The 9,806-nt window shown below is 50.2% G+C and overlaps 1 protein-coding gene across 1 annotated transcript; it reads left to right on the top strand.

Annotated features, from left to right (window-relative positions):
- The first annotated feature begins 2,222 nt into the window (after positions 1–2,222).
- Positions 2,223–3,356, top strand: TMEM271 (transmembrane protein 271). Its single transcript, XM_076362699.1, has one exon. The coding sequence runs from the start codon at positions 2,223–2,225 to the stop codon at positions 3,303–3,305; it is 1,083 nt and encodes a 360-aa protein (XP_076218814.1). The 3' UTR covers positions 3,306–3,356.
- Positions 3,357–9,806: the final 6,450 nt, after the last annotated feature.

Raw genomic sequence — 9,806 nt, 5'->3', positions numbered from 1 at the left:
TCCACACCCACACACGCAGTGTGTCTCCCGGGGCCCTCTGGATTGGCAGCTGGTTTGAGAGTTTACATGTGCTTTCCAAGGTAATGTTTAGAGTTCAACAGAGACCTCGGGAGACAGGTGCTGTATTTTGTAAAATGCTGTGTGCCCTCTATGCGTTTACTTTTTAGGAGTCATAAGGACACAGGGTGAGTTCTTTTAAAGACATCTGAAGATCTTCCCCAGCAGTCCAGGCACTCAGCACAAGCAGAGCCAAAGTCCCAGATCCTACAGCAAAATCTTCACATGGCCACAGACCAGCAGACCCGCATGCCCCAATCCTCAGGAGCCGGGGGACAGCCTAGGAAGGGGAAGAGCTGATGATGACTGTGGGTGGCATGCCCAGCCACGCCCTCCTGGAGGGACACAAGAAGGTTGGTCCTACTCCCACAGCCAGGGGCTGCGACCCAGCAAAGGGATCAGGTATCCACAGGTCAGCCAGCCCTGGACTACCAGGATTGCCGTGTTTCCTCACACAGTCAAAGTGCTCCATGGGCCCTTTGTGAACGGGAGGGAGGGGGCAAAATTCCCTTGTCTGTGCGGCCCCAAGGGGCAGGATGACATGTCCTGTTGGAGCCCCTGATACTTTTGGACGGTGCCACCAGGGAGGGCTGGACTTCAGGCAGGGCAGCCTCCCACCAAGGGCCCCCCACGCACGGCCCAGAAACGTCTCTCAGGGAGGAGCAGCTCCTGGAGCAGAGCCCTGTGCTCAGCTGCTTGGCCCAGCCTGGGACTGCAGCGGGGTGCTGGTGCTGCCCAGGGAGGTGCCGATGGGGCCTGTCCCGACAGGACAGAGGAAGCAGGGTCGCACCCCTGGAGAAAGCTAAACACAAGATCACGCCCTACACACATCTCCCACCGCCAACAGGTGCATTGGCCCTGTTGGAAAAGGAAGAGAAAACGGCTTGGAAAACGGCTTTCTCTCCCTCGCTTGCTCCCCTGAATGCTAATCAGCGGCGCCAGCTAAAAATACCCAGCAAAGCTGGCGTGCGCACGGCAGAAGGGGAAAATGGGGGAGCGGGAGGCTCCAGCTTCCCGGAAGGAAAAGGGACAGGCGAGGAAGAGCCTTCCCCGAGCCCCGCTCCCAGTCCGGCGCCCGGCTGCCGGCACAAGCACGGTCCCCCTGCTCCCCCACTCCGAGGCTGAGGTTCCCACCTCTCCTTCGGGAGGCCATCCCGCGTGCTCCCCGCGGAGCCGCCGGGCCACCCTGTGCCGGGGCCGGTGGCGGCGCCCCGCCTAACACCGGCTTCCACCCACCGGCGCTGCAGGCGCTCCCTGACGGGGCGTCTCGGGCGCGCCGCCGCGGGCAGTCGGCCCCGAGCCCCGCCGCCCAGGGAGCAGCGTGTGTGGCCCGGCGGGGAGCAATCCCACCGGGGTTCGCCGGCAGAGCACAAAACAAAGAGGGGTGCCGGGGACCGCCGCCTCCGCGGGCGCGGAGGGTTTGCGCCGGGCAGCGCGGCGCGGAGGGCTCGGTCCACTGCATCAGAGCCGCCGACGCACCGCAACGCAGTCACAGGGATGCACGGCGGCCCGCCGGCCTCCTGCAAGAGCAAGCGCTAAAAAATAAATAAATAAAATCAAGAGAGCTAGAGAGGACGCGAGCACGGAGGCAAGCGGCAGCCCTCCTCATCGGAACCGGCCGGGGGGTGCAAACCCCCGCCGCCCCCTGCCCTAGCTGCGCCTCCTTCGCCGTGCTCACCGGCGGGGAGCCGGCCGGAGGGCGGCCTGCGGCCCCCCCCGCGCCCCCAGTGCCACGCCGGGGGAGGGCGGGGAGGCCGGCCTCGCCGCCCAGGGGCCGAGGCGGGCCGAGCCGGGGGTCGCGCTCCCCTCCGCCACCCGCGGTGGGCCAGCGGGCCGCCCCCCCCGTCCCCCCGCCCGCCGCGGCTCCCATCCATAATTAATCGCCTCCCCTCAGCCGCCGCGGTAAGAGAGGGCGGGCGGGGACGAGGAGGCGGCGGCGGCCGGGAGGCGGGGGGGGGAGCGTGTGCGCTCGCCGCGCCCGGCTCACTGCGGCCGGCGGCTGCCTGCCGTGCGGAGCGGAGCGGAGCTCAGCCGCCCCGTCGGGGAGCGCCGCGCTCGCATGGCCGCGCCGCGCCGCGCCGCCGCCGCCGCCGCGGGGCCGGGGGGGGCCGCGGGAGGAGGATGAGGCGGGCGGCGGGGCGGCGGCGGCGGCGGCGGCGCGGAGGATGAAGTGGAGCGTGCGGGGAGCCTGCGCCGCGCTCTCCAGCTGCCTCCTGCTCGCCTGCGCCCTCAGCGCCGCCGCCGTGGGCCTCAAGTGCTTCTCGCTGGGCTCCGAGCTCAAGGGCGAGCCCTTCCGCCTGGGCACAGCCGCCGGCGCCTTCTACTCGGGGCTGCTGCTGGCCGCCGGCCTCTCGCTGCTCGCCGCCGCGCTGCTCTGCTGCCGCCCGCCCGACGAGGCGCCCGCGGCGCCGGCTCCGGCCCCGGCCCCGGCCTCGGCCCTGGCCTCGGCCGCGGACCCGGACCCGGCGGGCGGCGGCCCCGGCGGGGGGGAGGCGGCGGCCGCGCCGTCGGGGCCGGTGGAGAAGGCGCCGCCCGGGGGGCGGCAGAACTTCCTGCTGCTGGGGGTGCTGGTGTTTATGCTGGGCGTGCTGAGCGCCTTCGCCGGCGCCGTCATCGACGGCGACACCGTGTCGCTGGTGGAGAGGAAGTACTCGCACTACTGCCTGCTGCAGCCCGGCGGCGCGGCCCGCCCGCGGAGCGGCCCCGCGGCCCCCGACGGCTCCGCCGCGGCGCTCCGCTGCCAGAAGCTGCGGGACTACCAGCGTGGCTTGGTGCTCTCCACCGTCTTCAACGCGCTGGAGTGCCTCCTGGGCCTGCTCAACCTGCTCCTCGTCAAGAACTACAAGGCCTCGCAGCAGCGCGGGCGGCGGCGGCGGCGGCGGCGAGCGGCCCCGGCAGCGGCGGCGGCGGCGGGCGGGCGGCGGCGGCGGCGGCGGGGCGGCGGCGGCGGGCGGCGGGCGCCGCGCCACAGCCAGGGCTCCCTCTTCTCCGGCGGCGAGCCCGAGCTCAGCCCCGGGGATTGCCCCTTCCAGGCCGTCTCCTACATCAACGTGGGCGTCTTCCACGTCTTCGACGAGGCCGGCGTGGAGGTGCACTGCGGCGGGCATCCCTCTGTCGAGCTGCCCGGCTACTCGCCCATGGACCCCGAGCTCAACGCCTCCTACCCCTACTGCTACCCGCTGCCCAGCGAACAGCCCCCGGCCTACGAGGAGATCTACCCCGGGGAGCCCTGCGCTCACGGCACCTAGCGCCGACCGCCGGCGGGACGTCCGGCTCTCCGCCCGGCCCCCGGCTCGCCGTGACAGCCGGGAGCGGGTCCGGCGCCGGGAGCGGGCCCGGGCGCCGGAGCGGGCCCGGGCCCGCCAACCCCTCGCAGCTGCGGGGCTCCGTCGGGGACATCGGGGACAGCCTTCGCACCACCGACGGGATGGCCCCGCCGCCGCGGGCGCAGCGGGCCGCGGGCGGGGTGCCGCCGTGCCTCTGGCTCTGCGGAAGCTTCTCCTCCCTCCCTCCCTGCTTTCCCCTTCCTTTCCCCCCTTCCCTCCCTCACACCGACCCTCCGTCCGTCTGTCCGTCCCTTCGTCCGCCGGCGGCTGAATTTTCCAAAGGCTGCGCAAGAAACGCCTAAGGGTTGGTTCCTCCCGCCGCCTCTCCTCCGTAGCCAAGTTTAGTTCCCTTCAAGTGATTCATCAGTCTCCAGCTTTAGCAGTCCAGAGTTACCCATTTATGATAACCAGCCAGTGTAAGGAAAAGGTGTCATGAAGCTTCTTTACCTCTCAAAAGAGCTAAATTTCTAAACAACGCAGAGACATTTGTGTCACGTTTACTAGAGGTGTATTGGGGATCTTTAACGTTTACACTACTCCTTGGGAGAATTGAGTTCTGTTTTAAGATTTAGTGAGTTAAAACATTCGTTGGTCTTGTAAGATGCACATTGAGAAAAACCTGCACTTTGAAAAAGAAACAGGAAAAAAAATCAACAACGTTTTTGTACACTAACGTGCCTGCTTTTGTTGATAACTTCTTACTGTAAAAGCTTTCAGAAGTCTATAGTGAAAATGTTTGGTAAATTCACTGCAGTTTAAAATTGATGATTAGTTCCTTTACTAAAACAACTGAGATGTTGCTAGGATATGGCAGTTAAAAGGAAGTCCAAATGTCATACACATTCCTTTTTGTAAACAGGTTCTGTGTTTTTAATGCAAGGCAGGATTTCTTTTTGTTTTACACAGGTGAAGGGTTTAATTCTATTTTGTACAACTACATGGTTTACCTTGTAAAGAGTTCCATTTTAGCTGTTACAATTCATCAATCTGGTAAGCTTGAATATTAAAGTTTTATTTGAAATATATATATTGTAAAACAGCCTTAACTGGTGCAGTGGTCACAGTTTTAAAGGGAAAAAAAAAAAAGAGATAAACCATCTTGGAAGACAATCTTCCAAATGTGATTTTGAAACAGTATTTATACTCCTATTACAAAGCAAAAATTCTTTTTTTGTTTAAAAAAAAAAAGAGGCCACTTTAGTTCTGAAGGGGGGAATAATGGGATTGTATGCTGTTAAATCTTTCTGAACTTAGAGGTATTAAAAAGGCTTTCTGCAAAGAGAAAAACTGCTAAATCCTCCTTTTGGATTCTGCTGTGGAATGCCAGTACCAGATAGTGTAAGAAAGTGCTAATTAAAGAGAAGCAGGTGTGGCATATTTTATTACATCATTGGAGAACAGGTAAAGGCTTAATTTCATGTTGCACAAAGAACCAGCAAGCAACTCTTCAGATTGCATTTGGTTCAGTACCCCCTCTCCCAGTTATGGTATACTGAAATGAAATATTACAAAATAACCTTTCTGTTAATCCTGTGTTTGGAGCCTGCTGCATAATGTCAGTGTATCAGCTACCCAGAGAGAGAGAGTGCTAAGGGAATGCAAAGTTACAGTGTATTTCTGTGGTCGATGGAAAATTATTTTTAAATTTTTAGCTGCAGAGAGACTGACGTAATTTACAGCCTTAGAATTGGGGAGAGAAGATTTTAGCCTAAAAATATTCAAATCTCTCTGCAGTGTTTTGTTTTCTAAAGTGTTTTGACTTGCACACTTTGTATAATCTAAAATGCAGAATGCCTTAGAAGTCTTAAAATAGCAAACTGATGTCTGTGAAGCTCACAATTAAAACTCTAATCTAGAGAAGACAGTTAAAAGCAGCAGTTGCCAATTTGCCAAGTAGTTCTAAATAGCAGAAATTTAAAATACAGCTCTTTTTGGCCAGCAGATTTCCTTGTGCAGAACGCCAGCCTAAAACATACGCCCTAGCTAAGTCCCATTTTAGTACTGAAGATTGGTTTTATGCTGGCTCTCTGCAGATGCACCTCCTTAACCCCTTACAGGGAAGTGACTGGGAAGTCCTGTAGTCTTTAATACGAATTTAGGCACAAAACCAAACCCATAACATACTGTATTGCTCATACAGCCGAGATTTTGCACAATGAGTAACTAAAGCAAGGAGGCAAATCCTTACGTAGGTTTCCAATTAGATGAGTTTATGAGACAGCATAGTACCCTGTATGGAATTAAATGGGAACTGCTAGGCTGCAGGGTGATTTTGAAAAGCAGACCAGCTAGGTGCCTAAATACAGATGCAGAAGTGTAATAATAGTTGTTGGCTTTAAAAAAATTGGCTATATACATTGTAGTTCATGGAAATTGTATCTTAGTTTTACTTAAGGAATTGGTTTTTGACATAAAAAGACAGTATTTTACTTAAGATAACTATTTTAGGAATTATGAACTAGACAATTCTGAAACTCCAGATGTTCCAAAGATCAGTGCTCAGGGAAATAAATGGAAAGTCAAGAAAGCTACCTATTATACTCAATTGTTTAAATGTAAACAATTTTAAACTATGAATTTTTAAGATTGTTAAATTCATAACTTTTTTTTTATGTTTGTATGTGTATGCGTGTGTGTAAGTGTGTTTGTGTTTTATTTAAGTCTGTTCAGAATGCCATTGAATTAAGATATTTATTTGTGGTTCAGTTTTAGTTCCCGAATTTCTACTTTTCTTCATTTGGGCTTTTATCCCCTGTAATAGTTTAGTTTAGTGGTGGACAGATTGCCAGAATAATGTCCAAGTCGGACTCCCACAGAAGCCAGTAGGCATCATTTCATTGACTTCAGTGGGTCTGGGCACAAATGATATGTAAAACCTACTCTAAATAATCTTTAAAGTAATATTGATCTTCTGGCATGGCAGGATGCAGCAGTGGCATATTATTTCTCAGTTATTTATTATTTGTATGGACAGCAGTATTAAGGGAGGTCACCTATGGTATTATACAAGTTTTTTAAAAAATAGGAAAAAAAAAATTGGCAGGCAAATTGACGAAACAAGCCATGTTTTCTTAAAGATGGTATACAAGTGTTTCAGGTATCTGGTGACTAACTTTTCTGATAAAACACCACACGTATTTATTTCTCAGTGAGAAGAAACTTATAAATACAGGATACAAGATGAAGCTTCACAAGCATGATTGCAATATTGTGAAGCCATTTTTAGTAAACCTGAATCATCACTCTATCTTCTGAGCAATAATGTTAGAGTGTATAAACTGTACTGTGCCGAAATTGAAAATAGGCTGGTGTGGGAAGCATTGGAGCGTAGGTTAATTACCTGAGAGGACTCATACTGTCCCTCTATTTTCCATTCCCTGTCACATGATTGTTGAGGCGAATGCAAGCCTGATCGATTCATGTCACTGGAGGATGTTAACTGCAAGGCTTTTGCCTTAAGTAGCAAAACCCGGGAAAACGGAAGAGAAACATCGTGTATATGCTATCAAATCTCCATTTTGCTTAGCTGAAGAAACGACAAGACTGCTTTTTGCCCCACGGCTTGTTGTTTTAATTTGCTCACAGCTTTACTCGCATCTGTTCAAAGGGAGGGAAGAATAGACGCAATACTGCTGTTTTGGTCACAGTGGAGTACTGATTTGGAAGCAGACTGCTCCCAGCTTTCCTGTCCCCTTTGCAGGTAATAGCAGCTAGTCAAGGTATGAAACGGTGGAAAATCAAGTCTGCTGTCTTTGATGCGACAGGATTTGCCTTCATGTGGAAAAAATGTATTCCCACCAGCCTATTAGCAATTCACATGAATTATTTTCACACTCCAACATCCTTGCTTAAATCTGTTACTTATACTTTGCATTGTAATTGACAGACAGAATATACGTGAATCTAAAAACAGGAAAAAATGATGTTAGAGGGAAATTGTATTAAAGTAGTACAGATTTTACTCAAAAGTTTGATTTCACTGTAGGACTTCTTTGGTTCACCAAAAAGCGCTATGGTGGCTGGTATAACTTAGATATATTTCAGACATACTGTTTAATCATCAGAAAAGGTTTCTGAATGTTCACATGAGAATGGCAATCTGTTTCTGCTTTTGGACATAGTACATATGAAAACCTTTTCTTCATTTTGCCATTTAATCCGAGATTGATCCTCAAGAAAATGTCAGTAATTGATCTTGTAATTTTAGGATCAATAAAATACGTTTTAAAGCACAGCATATCCTATAAGAAAAGCCTAACGCTCTTCATTTCCTATTCTTCATTGTCTCAGATGGATGTCTAATAGTACAACTGAAACTAGGGATTTAATTGCCACTTTCATTACAAAAAATGTGTTTTTCAGGGACTTACAACTTGTACAAGTGGAACCCTGACATAAAATTCCAGGTTTTACTATGAAATCGAGTCTGTTTCCTTAAGTTAGATATTTCTCGGTTATAGGATGTTCCAATATTTTAGATTAATTCCATTGGTAAAAATCTAGATCTGTTAATTTCATACGATGGCACTCTTCAAGTGTGCTAATGTTACTTCTCCTTAATACAGGCTCGTATTTCCAATTAAAATGCGTAAGGGTGAGTAAGATTGAATTCCTAATGGTCACTGTCCAGTTTTTAAATTTCTTAATTATCTCTCAGTACTTAATGGCTTGTGACTAGTGCTTAGTATATATTCCAGAATCAGTAATGGCTGATCTAATTACAGTTGAGTAGATAAAAGATGGTCCCCAGGAAGCCCACAGGCTAACCTAGTGCTGGGGGAAGATCTTCAAATACATGTTGCAACAATTAGGTATATGGCGTGTCCTGCCTAAAAGGAGGCACTGCCCAAACAAAGCAACTAGAAGAAATCTGAGAAATTAAGTTGGATGCGGGGGGGTTGTATGTTCTTTCTATTACAATATCAGTTCTGAAACTCTTCCCCTGTGTAGCTTTCTAAGAGTGAAGTCCACAAACTGGTGTTCTCAAAATTTGATTCAAATAACTGCCTTGCTTTCCGCTGGCCAGCTCTGCTATGTACTTTCCACCCAATGTTCAGGCACTTGGTGAAGTTCTGCTGAAGTTTATGGGTATGTCACCCTGATGTCATCCTAGATAATCTGAGACTGAAGATCAAGCCTTTTAAAAAGCCACAAGACTCTCTAAAGAAAAGAAGAGCGTATTTTCCTTTACAGAGGAAAAAAATCCTGATGTCCTCTTTCATTCCTTCTTCAGATCCAGCTGCCTTAAATGTCAGTGAGTTTACCCTGAGGTAGGAGTGGAGATGATATTGCAGACTGCTACTTCTTCACTCATTGAGTTTCACATATCTGGAAGACCTACATAAGCTTTATGGAACGAAACACTTCTAGTGAAAAACACATACAAAATGGCTCTGACTCATCACCAGACCACAGAAAATTCAATGTCCTGAGTGAAATTATCCAGTAGATGTATCCCAGTAGCAATACAACGTAGCAGAAGTTCCCGGTGTTTCACTTCTGGATTTCTACTCCTGGCATGGGTTCTGTCTAATGGGGATGTTAGGAAGTTAATTTCATGGTCTTTGCAAATGAATTGTTTGTTTCACTACAGCACTGTAGGGATTAAACACCTACTAAATACCACAAGCGTCCTCACCAGTTGGTCTCCTCTGTGGCCATTGTTAGCAGAGGATAAAGTGAAGTGTGGGAGGAGAGAAAGCTTACCGTGATCCTCTTAATGGGTTCAGAGGACTAAACGTTCCAAAGCATTCATTGGTTTTATATTAAGATAATGGATTTGGGGATGGAAGAATACCTATAATATCTAAAAGGATTATTTTCCAGGGATATATTTTTGGAAATCTAATACTTGGGTGTAGAGAAGGTTCAAAATTTGCTTTTTCTCCCAGGTTCTACATTTTAAATGAAAGCTCATCTCACTAAAATACTCAGTGAAATCTCCAGGCATTTAAATTATTAAATTTAGGGAGATTGAGTAGAACTGTCCTACAAGTTACTGAGTGCCACCAATTCCTGTGGAGGTCATATAAGGAATTTGGCACATGGTGCGGATGGGGCCTTATATGCCAACATCCAAATTTTGGCATTTCCTCACAAATGAAGGACACAACAGCACAAAGTTGTGCTACAGAAAGGAAAGCTCCAGATTATAATATCCAGTCCCAGGCAACCAGGCAGTCATGGATTTTGGGTGAGCTACGTACAGTCTCAAGGTGTATGTAACTACTGTGCATTCATGATTGAAACGGATGCCCTCACAAAGATATTCACAAGGGATTGTCAGTGGTGGATCTGAATAGAGGCTCATCTTGCTAGATCTAGGCCAAACAGCTCCTAGAAACATGGAAAAGTCCTGCCAAAAGAAGCTCATGCTTGCAATGGAAAGGAGAAAGCCACTGAGAAATTTCTACTTTGTTGGAT

Source organism: Aptenodytes patagonicus, chromosome Z, assembly GCF_965638725.1.
Source record: "Aptenodytes patagonicus chromosome Z, bAptPat1.pri.cur, whole genome shotgun sequence".
Taxonomy (NCBI): domain Eukaryota; kingdom Metazoa; phylum Chordata; class Aves; order Sphenisciformes; family Spheniscidae; genus Aptenodytes; species Aptenodytes patagonicus.
The sequence above is the reverse complement of the archived record's forward strand: the minus strand, read 5'-3'. Positions and strand labels throughout refer to the sequence as shown.